Raw genomic sequence first — 22,094 nt, 5'->3', positions numbered from 1 at the left:
AGTACAATTGGTCTACAGCTCATAATTATGACTTTTCTTGGATAGTTGCCTGATTTTGTCTTACACTTGTAATGAATGTGGCATTTCACTGGTACTGTAATACTAACACTAGATGGTCACAAGGATATACTGAATAAATATATTTCATAACGGCAATTCCATTTTTAAAGAACATTCACATTTTAGCTGCCAGAAAATGGCTATCTTTAATTTTGCTTTTATTTAACCATCAGCCTCTAGAAGGAGTAGGGAGTAATTTTAAGACATGTAAAAAAGCTAAGAGACCATTAGATTTATAGAAGTCCTGAAGCAGATTAAGATAGGTACTTAATGGGATTTCAACAACCCTAAATAAGTTAGATACCTAAAAATCATTGGAAGTCTTGAGAGGTAGGTATCTGAATGACTTAGACATATTTTGAACACTATTTCCATATTTGTTTCCTTCTTATCAATATTGCAGTATTGCCTTCAGGAAAAGTTATATGCAGAAAGCTTTTTCTTCTCCTTTCACATATTGACATTATCCAGCTTGATTTTAAAACACATCCACACACAGCTACACTTGGTAATTTAGTAAATGTGACAACTTTCTTATCTTTTAGAAATATAATTGAATTACCTTTGAGGCAGTTTGGATTAAATTCTGTGACGTCTGTATATCTCCTATGCCCCCCATTTCTTAGCCAAGGTATTGGCCTACGTCCTTTACTGATATGAAAGAATGCTACTCCTGTGAGGGTGTTGGTGATACAACTGTGCAGATACTGAGGTGAGGATTTACCTCACAAGCTCTTCTCTGTGTTCAGAGCAGATTCAGGTGAATATCCTCCAGATCTGCTTGTAGGATCACTGAAAAAAGGGAATGTTAACACCTTGAGTTTTTGAACACCTTCCCTTGCCGTCAGTTGGGAGTGTGCTGTGTGTTTTGCAGCAGCCAGGTTTGTCAGAGCAGGCACCCATACTGCTGTTCCTGCCCCTTGGGAAAGCCACGGCAAGGTGGGTGCCCTGCTGTGTATTGCCAAGAGAGTTCAGTCTGGTATAATTTCTCAGATTATTAGAGGTTCCTGATCTGAAGAGGATTTGGCACATTCCCAGTTTGTTTTGTCGAGTCATTGTGTTAGACCAACCAGTATTAAATGAACTGTGTTCTAGTTAGGCTATACATCTTGGTCAAGGGGCTTCATATTGCTGATCCTCACACACTGACTTTGGATCTATTAAACTCACAATTCGAAAAAGAAATCAGTCTAAGGGAGTAATCACCTGTGCTCCTGTAGCAGCACTATATTTTCTTTGATTTTCTTTTGCCTTTTTGCCCACTTTCAGGAAACAAAACCTGACCTATATGGAGTGATCCACAAAGAAAAACAAATGTAATTATGAAGCAGATGTATTTTTATAAACAAGAATGGAATATATATTGTCTGAAGTAGAAGGCAGAAGATAGATTGCATCGATTTAAAAAATGCTAGAAAAAGTGAATGAGGGTTTCTTACAAAAAAAAAAAGAAAGTTTGTAAAAAACGAACAATTTTAAAAGGTAATAATTAATAAATTTGGAGCAGTAATATAAAATATGCTTCTCATCAGATGAATATCTTAAATATTGACCCACAAATGATTTTCAAATTTCAAATAATCACTGAAATAATGTGATATCTTAGTTTGTCTTTATGTCTTAAATTAACATTGCAGAAGGTTAATACACATCAAACAGTAGGATTTTATGAAGCTCTATATAGGAAAAAATTGTAAGACAACCTTTTGTTTTTTCAGGGAGGGTAGCAAAGGGAGGGCTGTGCATAGTTTGTTATTTTTTTTTTGTTTGCTTTTAAAGTAGAGTACTGGTAAACATATTTCCAAATATTGGAATGAAATATCATTTTGCAAGAAAAATACTGATTTTTATTATTATTTACCAGTATTATTGTTTACCACAAACCAACATTAAGCTTATTTTATTCTTGCTAGAAAATAAGATAGCAAAGATAAAAATGTAGCTTAATAGATTAAGAAAAAAATACAGGCACTATCTGATAGACCACAAAAATCTAGAAAAGTTCAAAATGCTTTCAGTTAGGCACAAAAATGCTGTTAATGATTAGCTGCATAACAAGAGATTTATCTCTGTCTTTTTTTCCTTTCTTTTGTGTGTGTGTGTGTTGCAAAGGCAACACAGACACACTGCAGGTCTGTCTGTGCCATTCCTAGGCCACTTTCAGGCCGATTGAGAAAAGCTGGAAAGTAAACACAGGTGTTTTAAAACTGGAGCGCTGTCATGGACAACCACAAACACCCTTAACTCTGATGTGGCAACGCCTCTTTCCCGCCCTCTCTTTTTTAAAGCATTATCCAAAAAGAACATGTCAAATGTTTCACCTTTCACCACCTCAAAATAACTTGGAGCTTATAGCGTTGTTTGGCAAGTGTCAAGCAAAGAGATCATTTTTTCATTCCTTTTCAGATATAGCCAACTCCAAATCAGTCACATAAAATAAAGAGGCATTCTATTTCTAATTAGTTTATTTTCAGTGTCCACTGATTTACCTGCAAGCACTATGTTTTAAGTTGAACATTTCCTTCCTCAAATGCAGGTCAGGTTCCTTGTTTTCATGATTGAGGTTCAACTAAAAAGACAGTGAGGGGATTTTGCAATAACGAAACAAGATTTAATTCCGTGGGTAAAAGAATAAATAAAAAACTTAACAACAAAAGAGTGCCATAAATCCCCCAAACCAAAAGAATAAACCTTGGGTTTTTTGATTATTGTGCAAGAATACATACAAAATTGAAAAAGTACTTGCTTTTAAATTAGCTGTTCTAGAAAAAAGCATATGCTGTTAACTGCCATGAAATACTGACTAGCTAGAGAAAAAGTATGGAAAGTAAAAACAGAACAAGTCCCCAGAAATTATGCAGCCCCTACTAACTTATGTAGCTGGGGAGTGTGGAGGAGAAAAAGTAATATATCAACAAAAATGAAGCAAATCCTGACAGTTGCAATTTAATTCTGAAAAGCTGTTAAACAACACAGAGATGGTTACACTTGGGATGAAACTAACAATCTTAGCAATACTCCTTGCCTCAAAATGCAGAACTGGTTCATAATCTAAATATCAAAATCCAGCTTCAGCAAAAATCCTGAAATCTTATACTTAAAGCAGCACAACCCTCAGAACTATACCATCAGCAAATGTATTGCAAACGAATAACACTGCTGAAAAGTTAACATACGCCAAAATCAGGTCTTACTTATTGTAAAGGATGATTTTTCTTTCCAGCCTCAGCCTTCAGATTCCAGAATGATTTTCTTTTTGACGTAGACGCTTACACACACCCCGGTTTCAAAAACCAGACACCAGACTTACTGTGTGTTCTGCGCTCCAACTTAAACAAACACCAACGACTTCATAAGACAGACAGCGCTCACGCATACATTTATTTATGTTAGGACACAAGTGAGATTTTTCTTTTTTCCAGATTTTGTCCACTGTGGTAAAGATGGTGTTATTTATTAAAGGATCTGTCTGAACAGCTTGTCTCATCCCCTCTTAACTTCACCAGGCATTCAAAAGAGTTCACAATCTTATTACACAGGCCTCAAAAGGTGACATGCAAAATTGAACTTTGTACTAAAACTCAGTTATGATTATTTCCTTTAAACCATTTTATCTAATTTTTGAGCAACATTATGAACTACTTTGTGTATTTTTTTATTAAATCTAAGCAATAACACATTTAAAGCTTGGTCAAGAAAACTGAAGCATAGCAAATATAAAGCATCAAACATCTGCCAGCTGCCAGTATCACTCACAGTGCTGTGCATTATCTAACAAATACTTAGAAGAAATCACACACAAAAACACACTTATTAAACTACTCTATTTAGCTTCATTTTTTGCTATATCTTCATTAAGCAAACATGACATGAAAGTAATATACCATTGAGACTATTATACATAATAGATAAATTAAACCAAACAACATTGTGTATAAATTATCTTGTTCATTGGCTTGCTTTAGAAATACCTTCCTCCTAAAACAGGAGGGATTTATGCTTGGCAAAGCAACATAGTTTAATGTGATCCATTAAAAAAAAAGTGCACTAGTACAATAATGGAGAAAACCATTGAGCATTCTCGTAGCAACAATACGGAGACAGCCAAAAAGGGAGAAAAAAGCTTGTTGAAATAACCCTTTTTAAGTGCAAAAATTTCACCCTGTAAAAAGATGCAGCAATAATAGTGTTGTTTACCTGCAGATCTGTGAAGTCTCAGAAATATGTTTTAAGCAAACGAACTGAGTTGGGGGATCTTTATCAAACCACTAACTACCATGAAACAACAATGACAGATTTATCCCTCAGCACTATGGTGACCCCCTGGCCAAAAGCTAATTTCTCATTCCTCCAGTCTTTTGTATTCAGTTATTACTCTGTCACAAAACAAGCTGATTTTTAAAGCAAGAAACTTGTAGCCCCATTTTGAGACAGGATAGTGTTTTCATCTATATCTACATCACAAGATGTTGTGTACACTTAGCTTTGGGCAGTTATTTGATGCAGCTCTGGAAAGCAACTTCTTTTTTTGTGTGTGTGTCTTAAAGAACAAGGAGGAAATATACTGTAAAACTACAAAAATACTAGTAAGCTGTAATTGTGACAAGTGAGTTCTACTTAATGAAACAAACTGGGAAGCTGATTTTGTCCTTTAAGAAATGGGGGAAAGAAACCTCACGAGAAACTGATAAAAAACTGATTCCTGATGATCTGATTTTACTCAGTGGAATAATAGGTACCTTCCTGTGTGAGGCTTACTGGATTAGGCCCCAACTTAACAAAATGTTGTTTCTGGACTCAGACCTGCTATGCTATGCTTCAGGACATAATGAAGCTTTCAGAGCTTTAAGTTCTAAAGATAAGGGTCAGAAAGGAAACAATGTAAGAGCGTGAAATAAATTTGTTGCTGCTACATCAACTCTGCCTGGTAATTTTTCTCTAATTACTAAAGAAAAGAAATATGGTGTCTGATGTCACTTTCTTTAAACATAAACATATCTCAGCAAGACTGTGAGTCTTTTTCTCCTAAAAAATAACTGAAAAAACAAAAATATGAGAAGCAGACATTCCTTTGTGAGGACAAAGTTAATAAAACATTTTATTTGGGAAATAGACATGATACAATTGGAGTTTGAAGGTGAACTCAGCTCTAATATTTAAAATTTGACAACACTTGTCAAAAGATGTTAAAATTGTTTTGTGGTCCAACAAGTCACTAAGCAAGAATAATTTTTAAGCAGCTTTTCTTTTTGTTTCAGTTAAAATTAAAATCCATGCTGTGTAATCCTTGGAGTCAATCTGTAATTAAGGGGATTTGAAGAGAGACCACGCACTGCATTAATGATAAAATTTAATATCTGTTTTAATACTCTAACATAAGAAAAAAACCCTAAGCAACATACAAAAAAGCAATAATCTCCCTACTTTGTGTGAATGCAGCATACATACACCATTACTATGTGTAGCAGTGATGCTGTATTTGAAGTCAGCTTTTTGTTTATAGACCAAATGTTTCAGGATTTAGCATCTACAGAGCTTAAACGTCATCTGCTTGAAAGCTGGCACCCAGATTTAACAGGCTAGATAAACAGATTTTATTTTATCTAGTTTGGAAAACAAGTGTTTTTGTTGTTACTGTTACATAGCAATTCCAAAGGGAAGGAGTTATCAACAGCACTTCCCAGGTTTCAGTCACTTGCTTCTCAGTCATTCTGCCACTGTCCTCCAACAATTGGTGCTCAATTGTAAAAAAACAGGAACAGATAACCAACTAAAACCAGTTAATTTTATGTAATACTCTTAAATGGTTAAAATCTTAAAAAAAAAAGAATTAAAAAAAGATTCTTGTTATACTAAGCCTCTCCTCCAGACTACGTGCAACGAAAAGGTTTAAAATCTTCAGGTCTTTGAAATGCATCTAGCTGACAACAAATAATGTATTCAAATAATTTACTGAGAGTAAGCACCAGTGAAAAGTGGAGCAAACAGAGTTCCATTTTAAAACTAGAAACCTGTGCTAAATAGTTTTATCTGTTCAGACGATGGGATGAAGGATTATAGATCCGAAGAATTAAGTAAGAAACATAGTTAAGGTAGAGATGATCTTAATGAGCTTTTGTGGGGAAAGGTTTTGAAGGGATATGTTTATCTATTATCCTGATAAAGGATAATAGATTATTTTAATGTTTACATCTAGGATTTTGTCCTGTTAAAATGTCTTCTGGCCTCAGCTCCTGTGAAAGAACTAGCAAAGCATCAAGGTACTCTCACCAGGTCTTGTTGTATCATGTAAGACAGCTAGTTTACAAAAAGAAATTTTAACAGAATTTCCTCTGATCTCTATTTCTTACTAGTCCATATGAGTGTATAACAGCCTGGGGCTTCAGAGATTTGGGACATAGTCCCATGAAGTACACGAGGAATTCACAAGCTGCAAGCTTGGGAAAGAAGCATGAAGGGCTTAATTTTCTCCTCAAAATTTAGATGCTATAACAATAACTATTCCTGTCAGCAGAACTACACTCCAGCAGTCAGTGTGACAAGTGTGTGTGCACAGAATCTGGCTTATATTCAGATACATACAAGATCAGCTTCAGTGTTTAGAAACCTGGTCCAAACGCTGCTTCTAATATAAAAGAATAGTTGAAATTGTATTCATTTTTTAAAAACAATACCTCCCAATTTTCAGAATGTGTGGTCAAAGTATTTGTAAACAATGAACTCTATATGCTAGTCATACCATGACGACCAGCTTAATAGCCCCTCCAGTAAGGCAGATATTTCTTTAATACACAAATTAGCATTGAAATAATCATCTTGACTGTGATCCACAAGGAAATTGGGAATTTGTGAAACTGTATGGAATCTAAATAAATCCAGTAAAACTGTGAAAGATGACATCTGTTCTTCAGTTGAGAATCAATTCTGGAGATGAAAAATCCAGTATCAATCAACACAGTTCAGAAAATGAAGCCCCTGAAGATTTCTTTACATATTGAATCTAACTAAAAATGACATTTTGGTCTTAGTGTTTAATTTTAAATTGCAAATTTGGCTGCTCAGCAGCTTAATACAATCACTAATACACATTAATACCATGTTCAAGCAACGTGATATACACTTACTTACTGTTACATAATTGCATTGGTTAGTCAGTTTCCTACCCAAAGTTTAACGACAGCTCTTTTCTCATTTTACCCCTCCTTTCCTTTTGTAAGATAGATTTACCTTACCATTAAGAGAGGCTGCATTTTGGAAGTAACAACACAGATGACTAAATTTTGGAGGCACAGAAAAAAATCAAAGTTTTAATTGCAAACACTTTAATTTTGAAGGAGAAATCAGATCTTCTTTGAGCTTTTGCAGTGAAAATTTCCTTTTTTTTGCAATGGTAATAAACCATTTTGATTCAGCTACATGACAGAGCTAGTCATGCAGTTTCTAAATATTAAGATAAACCTAATATATGCTGAGTTGAAATCCTAATACATTGATATACTTCTGCTGATATGAACTTTACTTTACACATTGCAAGACTTCAAGTAATAAAAAAACATGTCAAATCATATGTCCAGTTCTATCTATGCTTGTGTTAATCCTGAATAGGTAGTACATCAGGGTGTCTTAAAAAGTCACAGGACTTTTTAAGGTTAATGTCTGGAAACCCAGAATTAGCTAATCATCAGATTTACTACTTGACCCCTAACATACAGCTCACTCTGCTAAAGCTGAGAAAAGCCCAAGTCCAGATACCATTCCAAAATCTCATGAGGAAAGCTGTGGAGATCTACTGGAAGACAGATGAGAAAGATTTTACTTCATCAAGCCCACTTTCACAGAAGGAAAAAAAAAAATCAAAATAAATCCTCATCGATCCTTTACTTCTGGTCCTCAAGCATTTTCCTGATGAGCTGCATTTTGCTCGGGTAGAACTGCACACCTGCTGCACAGGAGTACATCTCTTCCTCTCAGCAACCTGAACGTGTGAACAGCAATGCTCACTTTTCCATTACACCTCTGTGTGGCCATGTGCATGGAAGTCAAATCAGAACTTTCCTCTTATTTATGGGCAAAAGGGAATTTTAAAGGCCTCTCAATAATCTAGGAGCACAAGTGCACTAACATCAAAAATGTGCCTTTGCACCAGACCAAATTAATACATGGGAATTAAACAAGATAGACAAAATGATTCCTAACTCCTCTGAGTAAGTGATGGCTAAGCACCAAGCTGCACTTTTCAGACATAAACACTTTTGAATTAATCTCACTTTAAAATCTGAAGTTCCTTGCCTGGGAATAGGGGATATATCCAGATTGCAGTAAAACTATAAATAACAGCCAACATGTTAGACCTTGAGGCTTCTGAATCAAGGGCAGTCTGAAGCTTTAAGGCCATACCAAGATCTAATGTTTCAGTGTCTTCCTTCAGCATCTGTCCCCCTTCTACTCTGAAGCACACTTCATATAATTTCTTGTATACAAAATGCTAGGAAAAGGTCCTCGATTCTGAACACATATTTGCATACACTTAAATGTACAAAGGCCAAATATTCCTTTTTAGTAAATACTAAAAAATACCAAAAATACTGAAATGCTTATATTGATCCTTTATCCTATTCTTGGTTTCCTGTACCCAAGATCTAAAGTAGATTCTATCAATTCTAAGAGGTGTTTCAGATAAGGAGGTCATCGATGGGTCAGAGCAAGACCTTTGGTATTTAATGACCCTGTAGCTTGTCTTTTGCACAAGAGCTTAGGTTACTACCTTTTATATGTTTTATTGAAGGACAAATAACTCACATGTCATCATGCATCCAGGCTCAAGATTTTGTTTACAGTTGCTGTTCAAACAAAACAGGATCATTTTCCTGTGCAGCATAAAAAATGAAGTGTATGGTATGACACAGGAAAAAAGATTGAAAATTAAGATTTACCACAATTCTTTCTGCATACATGGATGACAGAACTCATATGGAGAAATAAAAACATTAATGAAATAAAATATAATACATAACCATGATACTCCTCCTCTTCATTAATGAAATTTGATATCTCATCTCCAGCATAATTTAATACATTTAATATAATTTGATACCTTAAATAATGAAAAATACTTAACTTAGCTAATTATTTTTGGCACTTTTAAAATTTTATTATCGTACAATGCTGATAGGTATTTTGAAAACTGTGCCAGTACAGATTAGGCATAATGTTAACAGAAAGTGATGCTAAGGCCACCTTTAAACATAGCAGAAAGCAGTTACCTTTTCACGTAAAAAGTAAGTTCAGATTCAGGATCTCTGAATTTAGTTTGGAAATGTGTTTTATAGTACCTGAAAGTGGCAAATGAAGAAGGAATCCTACTTATAGTAAGTCTGATACATTAGGCTTCATGATTGCTTTAGAATTAGATGAACATATGGCCTTAATTCCTGAGCCATATAATCCTGAAATGAAGGCCCATACTAGTAGGAAAGTAATTTTTTTTTACAACTGTTTGAAGTGCAGCAATATAACACCTTCTCAGAACTTAGAAAAGTTCATAGTGGCACTACTTTGACATTCTATTGGGCAGAAAGAAGGGAAAAATGAACCCAGGATTGGTGTGACAAATTATACGACTGGAGATGGTGATAAAGATTTTAACTACAGTAAGAGTTACTGATTTTATCAAAACTCACCTTTCCCTATAATCAGAGAAGCATCATAGAATTGTAAAGGTTGGAAGAGGTATGTATGGTCAAGTGCAGCAATTAACTCAGCACTGCTAAGTCCGTCACTAAACCGTGACTCTAAGGACCACATCTACACATTTTTGAACACATATAAGCAGCTTTCCTAACATGACTGTGGCTTCTAAAGTATGTTTTGCTTATGTATCAGACTCTGTGATTCTAATTTACAAGACAGTGATGCATTTCAATGTATTTTAGAACACACAATTATTTTATCACAGGTTTAAGGCATGGCTGTCACTGCTATGGAGATAAGGAGTAAAAGAGCAGGTAGCAAACAGCTTCATAATTTGCTACAGGATGTCTGTATCTGTTTCATTTCATCTTCAACAACTTCAGAATATACTCCTTTATATATCTACTCTTTATATATATATATATATATATATATATATATATATATATATATATATATATATATCTTTGGAATATGTATTTCTTGAATACATATATCTGAGGTCTGACCCAGGCCCATAAACTGCTCCAGTTTTGAAGTCCTTTAACAGAGTTTAGACAAAACCCTAAAAATGCTGCAGAACATAGAAATGTAGCACCCTTCAAACTGTAAGACCACGTGGCAGTGTAACTCAGTAAGGAAAAAGCTACAAGAAAGTCAAATGTATCAATCATGCAAAATGGGATCAGTTCTAGTATAAGGAAAAAGAGGTGTGTGAAAACACTAAGTATTTCTAAAATGCTAAGTTAATATGCACAATTGTTAAATAAAAACATGGATGAGAGGTTCTTATTGACATGGTCATAGAAACCTATTACCATGAAAGAGATGATTCTTTGCATACCAGAAATGATGAAGTGAAAGCAGCCTAAATTATTGTGAGAATGATAGTCCAGATTTGGTCACCTGACACCACAATATTGCATTCCAAGAACCTGCTGCATTGATTACTTCTGGTAATCAAAAGCAGTGCCACTGACTGACCTTACAGGAAAACAACTTCCACCTGTGAAATGGAAGCCAAAAAATAGAAGACTTGACCAAAAGGTTTGAATGACCACATCATCAACAATGAGAAAGAGGGCTGTATATGATATATACAAACAGTTGATGTTTGAGATTGTCATGAGTAATCTGGTTCCAAGAGAGATTTGAAAGCTGTCAAATAAAAAGCAAGAGACCTGCATGGATTGTTAATAGAAAGCTAACACGAAAGCTGGCATCAAACACCAAGTGTGAATGAGTGATGATGAATTTCTTAATGCTTAGAACTGAATCAAAGTTCAGCAAACATACCTGCTGTGGTTAAAAGATGTTCAGCATCTATTAAAGGAGAGAAAAAAAGACTTACACTCCTTGGGCAAGGTGAACAACCCCTTTGAGCTGAGACATTGCTTGTTCATTCTACCAAGATGCATTCAGTGCCATTCCTGGGCAACTTTTTACAGCAATATGAAGCATGCTAAAGAGATACAGTGCTCTAGACAAGCATTATCAATTATACAGATTCAACTCTTAGGATGGACAACTATTGTTCACTTGTATCCATATATTGTTTTGGTTTGAAACAATTCAGAAAGACTTGAGATCACAGTAGATAAGAAGCACCAGTGTTCGGTCTTCTTTTATTTGAGCGGAGTCCAAGAAACCCTGAGTAGCTGCTGTGAGAGAGCGCTGCACACACAGGGCTGTGGGCACGCCAGATGGTGCAGTCAGTGGAAGGACAGCCTTAAAGCTACAGGAAGGTGGCACGGCCAGTGCAGCCAAGGAAGCATGACATGAACTTGGGTATGTCTATTTGTTTCCTTCTATTTGAAAACAACCCAAGGTTTGAATGCTTTCAAAATTCTGGCTTGCAGCAATGATTTAGTGAACAAAGAGCTGTACAAATGTCCCTGACATCTATCCACACAACCACTTGATGTCATAAGAAAATGATGCTGAAAATCTGAAAATCTGCTCTTCTGATAAGCCAAAAATAATGCAAGTACTAATGTTACCAAACATAATTTCTTTTCTACTCTCAGGTAGTCATTTCATATAAACCAGATTTATTGAACTCTGGAAGCCTGTGTTTCTGGGCAGCTTCACTCCTAGTGGAGAGGAAACATCTCATAATTTTATTCTCATGTTTTCCATCAGAGGAAAATATTGTATTATTTGCTTATGGCACATTTAAGTAATTATTCTAACTTTAAACTTCCTACACAAGATATTTTTGGTCAATGAATACAAATGTCTATCAGTGCTAAAAAATTATCTACCAGATGTGAGGAGACTAAGAATGTTACTGCATTTGTGAACAATTTTCAGTCAAAACCTACATAACTAAATAAAGCCTACCAGCTAGGCTTGATGTATTAAAAAAAAAACCCGATTAATAAAACTGGTCACTGATTGTGATACTAGCAGATCAGATTTCTGATTCATGGTCAAATGCATACACTAAATTAATCACTTCCTGCCTATAAGGGATACACTTAAGCAAACTGTTGCACTCCTAAAATATATGACAGCAGATGAGGGAGAAACCCTTTGAGGCATCCCTTGAGGATCTCCAGACCTGAGTGATGAAATTTGGCTCAATAGAAAATTGGGTCCAAGGAAACTTCAAATGACTACTTTAAAGATCAGTCAACAAGTGCTCACATTTTTTCCACTGGGCTTGAGAGGGAACGTTGGTCACTGTAGGATTATATGAGTTATTTTCTGCCTCTCCAGAAATACAGTTAACTTGGTGGGCTAACTGTCAGAGTCTATAGCAATAGCTTTTGGAGACACTGTAACTTAAAGAGAAATGAGCACAGAAAATTATTATGGAAGTGGACCATGGACAGGATGACTTCTGCAGAAGTTTCTGTGGCCTCATTTTAGCATTCATTTATGGCACAATGCAACAGTTCACACTGATATCCTCTGAGATGTGTGGTGTTATTTAATAACACCAAGTCATAAAGTGACTAATCATTCTTCTAGCATGGATAAGACTGGAACAGACTTGTGTCTAACCTCAGTGACATACTTTAAGACCTTGTGATTAAGTGTTTCTGGGTGCAGCAAAAGCAAAGGCTCTCTTCAGTGCAATTAAGATTGCAACTGTCTACCCTGTCTGATAAAGTGTCTAGAAGGCAGCAATGGAAGAAAAATGTTTGTGCATTCTCATTCACATCCAGGTTGTCAGCAGCATGCTCCAAGTTCTACTAGTCTTTTATTTTCACCTCTGCTATGCAATTAAAAGCAATTCAAGCATTAAAACCTCATTAAACATCCACTTGTAGCGATCTCATGTGCTTTATAACAAGTTTTATTGACAGGGTAGCAAAATTTTCTCTCATGTTGCCCAGGCATTAAACTGAGGGCACATCCTGTGTTAGGGTAGGTACTGATGAGAGAAAGGAATTTATTAACCCTTTCTACAACCTGAACAACTCTTCTGAAAGCTGAGTAAGAGGAATCATTCTTAGGAGAAGAAACCAAACTACTGAAACAGCTCTTGCAGAAAGTTAGAAATTGCTGCTTACTTTGACAAATCCTGTAGTATTTTATCCCCATGTAAGTTATGGGAAGAATAGCATGAAGGACCTTTCAGGATTAATTGTAACAACATATTATTTGCTGGAGATAACCTCCAAGAAGCCTATTAATTATTCCCATTGGTCCTGAAATGTTCCTTTAGTTTCAGAAAAACAGATACAGACCATAAGTAAATCCAAGAACACAGTGTATCTCCTCTTACTGAGAGACAGATCTGCTATCTACTTTACCCCTTCCTTTTCCAATATGAAGCTGGCATTCTATCTTCAAACACACCTATAAAATCATTTGCAAATGTGACAGCAGTCCTTTTTTCTAGATAGCAGCACATGACATCCAGGATGAAAAGCATGATTGCTTTTGGGTTAACTCCACAGAGTGAGCTCTTGAGCTGAGCTTTCACAGGTTGCTATTTTGTTAGATACAGAGGGAACAGTGAACATTGGCCAGAGGAATTCATAACAGAATGTGTGAGAAAAGGGGAACTGCCCAACATATGAATATTGCTGAGGTGCTTCATTGAAAAAAAAAAAACAAACAAACCGAAAAACAACCACTGTAAATAAAAAGCAATATGTACCAAACAATAACACCATAACAACTGGATCAATAGCAAGTTTTAAACTCTTTGCAGTGTCTAGTTACTTTGTAGCTAGGAGCTGAAGAAAGGTGTAACACACATCTCACCCGTGAACAACACAGCATTCATCTGTTAGCTGCAACATGCAGGCAAAGCAGCAGCTGTTTTCCATCATCACTGCACAGCACTGCAGTAACTACAGCACAACAGTGGCAATAGCTGAAGGTGGCAGAGAGGTGCCCTGGATGTGGCTGAGCCTTGACACATTCCAAACTCACATTCCAGCTGTCCAATGAATTAATGTCATCTCTGCTGCCCATGTAAAATTATTATGAAAGGATGAAATGAATAACTATCAAAATGTAAAAATTATATCCTACACTGGAATTTGAATACCCATCACTGATTCAGACAAGTTTCCCTGGATTATGTTTCAAAAGCATGTGTCTCTGTTGAAATCAAGGTCTTTATAGCCATAAACCAGCTCTAAACTTATTAAACTTATGAAACTTCAGCTCTTTTGATTCTGGGAATCAAAAAGAAGTTAGTAAGATTTATAAAATGCATCAAGGAATACTTAAATTAAGTATTCTAAAGTGGCTTCTTCGCAGGCATCATCACTGGAACAACTACCAAACTGCTATACATTGAGATTTCCTGCCCTTGGCCTGATTCTTACATGGCAGCAGAAAGCAAATGACATCATGCACAGTTGCTTTATGACACTACTGTAGACAAACTTCTGATGGCCCCTTCAGGTCACTTTCTTGCCTCTAACTCTATTATATTCTTAATAAAGCTACAAAAGCATGTAGGATAAATCTACAAAAAATCACAACTAAAAGGAAAGGTAGACTTTAAAAAAAAAAAGCCAATCATAACAAAAGATGTAACAAACATCTCAACAGCTCTAAAGAGATTAATAACCCTTGCAAGTTCTAATGACACCATAATTGGATGGAGTAACCTCAGTTAGTCAGTAAAGGTCATCTGATTTGTATATTGCCATGAAATAGTCCACTTCTTTTCAAACGTTTGCCTTGAAAATAAAACTAGTATGTCTCTGATCTTTAAAGTAGATTAATAGCTGCTTTGAAAAGAATATGCTACCTAATTAGAAATTACAAAATAGAGAAGGCCTGTGGGAATAAAAAAAAAAAACTTCCTCTTTCTATTTCAGTCAAGTCCAGTTAAATATTTTTCATGAAATTTCACATTAAATTATTGGTTTCACAATAATTCTTCAACTCAGTAAAAAGGACATGTGCACTGGCAAAATTTTTATTTTTCTTTAGAAAAAGTGTATTAATGAAAACTCTGAACTTGAAAATTACACACTACAAAGCTAAAAACAGTAAAATGATTGAATATTTGAAAAATAATAAAAAAGCAGCAATTCTTCCACTTTTCTATGTTTAATTGAATCAGTTGTTTCTGTGTATTATGGGAATACATTTATCAGAATCAGTAGAGACCAAATGTTAATTATGAAGGCCAAGAAAAAAATGAATAATCTCACATATAGACCTTGACACATTAGAACTGCAAAGCACTCTGAGATCTTATTTTATGAAAATGTACTAAGAGCGCAAATGTATAGACCCTTAGGAAGCAATTATCCCTAAAAGATTTAGCTATAATTCAATGTGAAATATAATAAGAGATTTTAAAAAATGGTTTCATAAAGAAGAGGATTATTTTACTTTAACTATGGAAATAAAGGCCCACATGCTTCTCCGCATGACCTCTGTGCAGCTATGGGCATTGCCTGGAGGGAAGATTTGAAATTGGCCTTTTCAGTCAATTAATACAATCCCCTATTACCAATAAGGATATTACTAAAAATTAGGGGTGCCAGTTTGGCATTGTGGGGCTGAGTGGCCCTCAATACTGTAACGAATTTTCTATGCAATACATACATTAAATATGGAAATTTTAAATCACATACTACTAGTATGTATGCAGAGGTTAGTTAAGAAGAGCTATCTTGCCAAGATGTGCAGATGTTACATGGCACAGTAAGATGAAATAGCATGTTACAATGTGCATTGCATGCCTTCTGTGATATAAGTTTTATTTGTCACATTATCCTCAGGTGTGACATGGAATCTAAATGTGTAAAACAAAAATCAGCAAAAGAGTGCTTATATCATCCTTGTGATTTCCAGATCCTGAACCTAGCCAAATTACTGCCACCACACATCTCCCACAGTCATAATGTGTCTCCCTGCCTCTGTGGCTCACTCCTGACTATGGATGGCTACTGTCTTGAAGGGTGGCATAGCCCTGTGAGCTGATATATTGAAAAATAAATCTGAAAGCTTGCAAATTATTTGGCCTAATAGAGCCTAATAGAGTGGACTGAAATTGGTTTCTTGTGGACTAGTCTTACACTTTTTTCCTTCCAAGCAACTCCCTACTGTGAAATTATTTTAAAAAGTAAAAAAAAAAACAATAGCCATTGGGTTTTGTTCTTACCTGTATTTCAGAGTCCCATAGAGGTAATGATCTCATCTTTTATCACAAACTTTCACACCACCCCTAATCCAGTTGATCCTTATTACTTTATTTTTATCCAGTTAAGATTGCAAATATTCCTTCACCACAAATGACGTTTACACTTCTGTTACTCCCTTAAGAAAATCTAAAGCAGATCAAACTCCTCATTCAGAGGATACATCTTTTGCCAAACTGAATCAACAGATTGCCTCAATGCTAATTAAGTGTAAGAGAATCTGTATCTGTGCTCTGTGTGCAGCCTTGCAAGAGCTCCTGAGTGCATACAAGAGGCAGGAGGTGACAGCCAAGAACACGAGGGTTTCACAGGGAAGGTGTGTGACCTGTCACAGGGCTCTGGCTGGTTATTTCCTTCTGTGGGAGCTGTGCTGCTGACAGCAGCAGGAGCGCCCCAGCCACCTGCAGCCAGCCCCAGAGCCCTGACCAAACCCACTGCCAAGTGAGTCTCTGACATGACTTTCATCCTTACTGGGCATCAGTTTTCGAGGCTGTTTTCACCACACTGAAGCGGGTGATAAGCTTTTCATTCACATGAGGTCAGGATGCATGCTCATGTGCTGTATATCAAAGCTAACTACCATTGGCAATATTTCCATGGGGCATTTAAAAGTTTTTGAGGCCAAAAATACAACCTAGCCTTTTCAAAAACATTCCAGAGGACCTGTACTCACTGTCGGTAACAGTAATATGAATTGAGACAAACTCTATGGAGCTACAATATTAAAAAAGTTCAACTTACAAAAAATTGAAAAGCAGTCTTTTTTCTTCCCCAGACTCTCATCTCTAAGAGACTATGATCAATTAACCTTTAACTTTGAAAAATAAAAAAATTCCTGTGACAGTCAGAAATGAAATTCTTTAAAGATTAGGTGCTGAGAGAGCAATATCAGGCTTAGAATGAAATCCTAGTAATGCTCTGAACTATCAAATCACTTCTTGCTCTGAAAATATAATTATTCCGTAAGTGTTATGACAGACAATATTAAATGCAAAAAGCATAGCTTAAATAAAACTTTTTTCTAGCATAAATGCTCTCTGCACAATATTTTCAATGACACAGAAAAAACAAGTCAGCATGCAATTAATGAAAAACAATACTATGTTCAGTAAGAAGCATGCTTGACAAGCACTAACTTTTAGTGACACCAGATTTAAAATAATGCTGTTATTGCAGTCAGAAACAGCCCCTAAATGTTTATGATCTCCATTTCTAGTCATCTGTTTTCAGTATTACAGATCTGATTTTGCAATATTCACTGCAGATTTTGAAGGTAATTATAAATCCATGGAATATACAGCATATGTGCAGCACACAGCCTCTCAATTTATTATTATTATATTTATTGGTTTTCTTATTGAGAAATGTCAAACTGCACAAGGATTTACTTTTATTCTTATACCTAGCTTCAGACAAGTTTTTGTATGTATAATGATGTTCCCCAAATTAAAAAAAAAAAATAGAAAAAAGGAGGCAGATGAAAAATCTATCTGTAAGTGAGATACCTTTGGATCTTACCATCTAAATCAAACAATTTTGAAATGACAACACAGTATAAACAGAATAATTTCTGTATATGTATTGTATCTCCACTACCGATAAAAGAGATTTTTAAGAATAAAGTGGCTGAAGAGGTGTGCACAATGCTTGCACATCTTACCTGGCACAGTCTCTTATCCTGGCTAGCAATGAGATTGCAGGGTATGTAGCTATCAATTCCACTGACATTACAATTTCCCTTTCTCAAAGCGGCAATAACCTGTCACTTTACACTGTCCTTTCTCTGACCCTCTCCCGCCTCACGGCTCATTTTTATTCTTATTGACAAGACTTATTATTCCTCCTCCCAATTCCAAGTAGCTACTCTTTTGCAAATAGTAGTATCAACTATGTGGTCACTAGTAGTATCGGTCAACAATGTTATTAATATAGCACACACTGCTGGGAGCAGATCAAACAGCCGTGCTTTAAAATATTAGTTTTGCAAAGGTACCACGAGGCAAATAATTCCAGTTTTCTTCACCTTATACAATGTAATATTGCAAGGACAGATCTCAAGAATTTAGTGTTAATTACCAGCCCAATAATTTGGAGGATATGTTATTTTTTTTTCTTGTTGCTTTCAAACACAAAATAAAATAAAACCATAGCAGAAGGGTGCTGTATCTGTGTTTAAAGAAGCAGTTGTTGGCAAACACCATAGCTCACTTCTGCTGAAATGTACACAACTGATATATGCAGCCCAGAAAGCTGGCACCAGGGGCTTACAACCTTAATTTGCCTGCAAGAAGAAATGGAGATTTACCTTCAGAGCACGTTCTTGATTGTTTTCAGCAGTCATATGTCTCATGTTGTTTGCTGAAGTCTGGTTCTGCTCTTTCAGATGATGAAGCTCCTGCTCCAGCCGTTTGCACTGCAACGAGGAAAGAATCCCATTAAGTAGAGGAGTGTGGGCATATTTTTTTTCAACAAGCCAAAAGACTTACCGTAAATAAGCCCATCACCATTTCTGCAGCAGTGAATGCATCAGACAAAAGCAAGTTACAATCCCAGACAGTACTAAAGCTATGTTTTTAAAATGTGCATCATTATTCAGTTTCTTCCTGGTCCAAAAGTATGCCAAAAACACTATATATCAGATATTTATCAGAATCTTGGGTTGAATGTTGGCTCATAGTTATGCCAATATACAGCTAGATTTTGGCTTTAATGTATTAAGTAACTAGATAAAAAGGAAAGAATTCATGCATTTTGAAATGCAAGCAAATGAAAGACCCTCCTCCCAAATCAAGGATCCAGCCTTTTATTAGAAAATATAGATGAAATTTTTAGACTTGTATTTTTCATACTAAGAGGTTACTCTAATTCTCTAAGATTGTTTTCTTTAAATATTTAACTTAATAACAAAAAATGAGAAAATTAGCACTTGCTACTGTGTACCTATACATGTAGACTTACTGCTGTCTGCTGAGCATTTATTTTAATGATTAAAAATCTGCAAGTTAAAAGCAAATTATATTTTGCTCTTTTTTACATTAACTCTAAAAGGTCTTGCCCAGTTCTGTGCTTTGAAAGAGCAATTAGTTGTCTGCAGACAGTTCTTTGCCTTACCAAAAAAAAAAAAAAAAGAAAAAAAGAAAAAAAAAAAAGAAAAGAAAACAAAAAGAAAACAAAGCAGACAAAGTACCAAGAAGACATATGGGAACGACTCGACTGTTAGAACTAAGGAAAAGCAGAGTACCAGGAGAAGCATTTTACAACATATTACAAGCCAGTAGTTTGGATATGATCACCAAAGCCCACAGCTAATAGACTGTATGAACGAAAGACAATTAATTGATAAAAATATTTTAATACACACTTTTTGAAAACATTAGCAAGTAAAAATAACAAGAATTGTGATGTAATGCCCATGTAAGCATGTAAGCATTGCTGTCTCAAAAGACCTGGAAATGTCAGTCTCTTGTGGTGTCTTAGTGACTATGGACAACACAGAACTGAACTTCCTATCATATATATGCACCCTATTCCTGAGAAATTCTTATATATGTATATGTTATTATGTTAATATCTTATATTGTCCCATAAGTATATGGGACAATGAATTCTGCCTCATGCAAACTCTAAAAAAAAAAAAAGAAAAACTGTGAAACAGAAAGCTTCAGAACTGAAAAAATTACAAATGAGGTCTAAATAAAACAACAAATGCTACATGATCTTGAGACAGAAACTTAAAGACATGCCAAGACATACAATTCTTAAACAGAAAATAAGACCTAAAAATACACTGCTCATCAGGTATCCAGTATAGTATATAAACCAGAATGATCCAATCCTCTATTTGAATAAATTTTAAAGATTTGTAGAAGCCCAAAAGTACTATTAAAAATTCCATTCACATATCTGTTGTATTTCCTTACTTCTGTTAGAAATCTGTGCTTATTTCTAATAGGATTACCTATTTTAAAGGCAGTGAATTTTTCTGGCCTAGTACATTCTCTCAATGTGTGTTGTAAACTTTCTTAATGTACAGTTTAATTTTTATTGCAAGAAAAAAATACATTTTCCCAGAGATAGGGAAATACAAAAAAAAAAATTAAGATACATTTGATTGTAAGCATTTTCATATACTTCAGATACTTAACATCTGTGTTTATCATACACCCCCCACCCCCCAAAATCACAAATCACAGAACCCCAGATGTAAATATTTTTCCATGTGCAGCATGAAAACTATTTGTTTGCAGACATGAAGGTGCTACTAGAACTAGTAAAGAACTAAACACAGATTATGTTTCTTTTTACTCTAGCAACATTTTTTTCCTTGGCTTATGTGATCTAAACACCATTTAAAAAAATCAATCTACCACTGCAGGCACTATACATTACATCATGTGTGATCACCAGGACATTCAGTTTTCTGCTTTGCCAACATTCTTCTTCAAAACAGTGTTTTGGAATACACAATTTGACAACAACACAAATTTACAGAATAAATATTTAAAAGACTAAAATCTCAATTTACCTTTAAAACCTGAATTTATAATCATGTTATTCTCTTGATTCCAAAAGGCATGTGAAAACATGCTATGAGCAAAACCTAGCTACAAGAATACATGAGAAAAGATCTTGGTGTATAGAGCAGACTGTACCACTGACAGCATGGGTATATCTTAATTCTGGTCTCCACTCCTGTGAAGACAGGACACTGAAATAAAGAGCAGCAGTATGACTCAAGGATCTTGCAAAACACAGAACAAATAAAGTACAGTAAAGATGCAACACAGGTAACATAAAATGGATAAACCTCCCTATTAAGTCAACCTTGATATGATTACATTTACATCAAACTTGGGAACATTTTGTACTTTCATTTCATTTCTACTGAGAGTGTTGATATCTGAAAAAAACCCTGGGGCATTTTTAACTAGTATACTGCTTGAATTCAATTTGGAACATCATTGAAAGAAATGGTGATCTAATTTGACCTTTGCACCTGAGTGTTTTACTATATTGGAAACAATACATTTACAGAAGATATTCAGATTTATTCTTGGCTGTCTAGAAAGTAAAATCTTCCATTACCCTCTTTGTGAAAGCATTATAATAATAGTCTTAAACAGCAACACTGTGTATGTCTTAAAAAATTTTATACTTTACATCTTTGATACCTGAGCTACTCTGAAAATATTAAACCAGAATTCTAAAGGTAAGCACTCCTTTTCACAAGAGCAGAAGCATGTGAAATTTTAGTGTAACTTTGCTGTAAAGAAAAGTTTTATAAATAGAATTTAAAACAATGCAGCCCTTCTATTCATTTGAGCCAACATTTTTGAATTCTGTGTCACTAGTTGTTAGCAAGGTCCAGTAAAAATAGATGTTCTTTAAAAGAACATGTGTTTTTATTGGTTCACTCCAGTCCTCTAAAATGCCAACAGCTGCAAGTAAGAACTGAATTTCCTTCTAAAAACATATATAAAAATACTTTTTGGAGCACAGAGAAGAGAAGACATCATCCAACTCAGTACTGACAAAAAGGAAATATTGGATGTATCCTTTTAAGAAAGCTGAAAGCTAAAGGAAGTGTTTAATTTGAGATACTATGTCTAAATTCTGTTATCTCAAACTTGTGAAAATTCACTCTTGGCAAAACTTCAAATAGACAATATATTTTGTGCAACACACAATCATTACCTAATTACCTAAGCATTGGAT

The 22,094-nt window shown here is 35.1% G+C and overlaps 1 protein-coding gene across 19 annotated transcripts in view; it reads right to left on the bottom strand.

Moving 5' to 3' along the window:
• The window catches only part of MIPOL1 (mirror-image polydactyly 1), a 184,948-nt gene that overhangs the window by 77,938 nt on the left and 84,916 nt on the right, over window positions 1-22,094 (bottom strand). For all 19 annotated transcript variants that reach the window (XM_085582114.1, XM_085582118.1, XM_085582123.1 and 16 more), the window contains one exon: window positions 18,685-18,792. In XM_085582114.1, the coding sequence (XP_085438240.1) occupies window positions 18,685-18,792 (108 nt within the window). The remainder of the gene's footprint in view (window positions 1-18,684; window positions 18,793-22,094) is intronic.

The sequence above is a fragment of the Lonchura striata genome, chromosome 5, assembly GCF_050655825.1.
Source record: "Lonchura striata isolate lonStrDom1 chromosome 5, ASM5065582v1, whole genome shotgun sequence".
Classification (NCBI taxonomy): Eukaryota; Metazoa; Chordata; class Aves; order Passeriformes; family Estrildidae; genus Lonchura; species Lonchura striata.
This window is presented reverse-complemented; position numbering and strand designations above follow the sequence as displayed.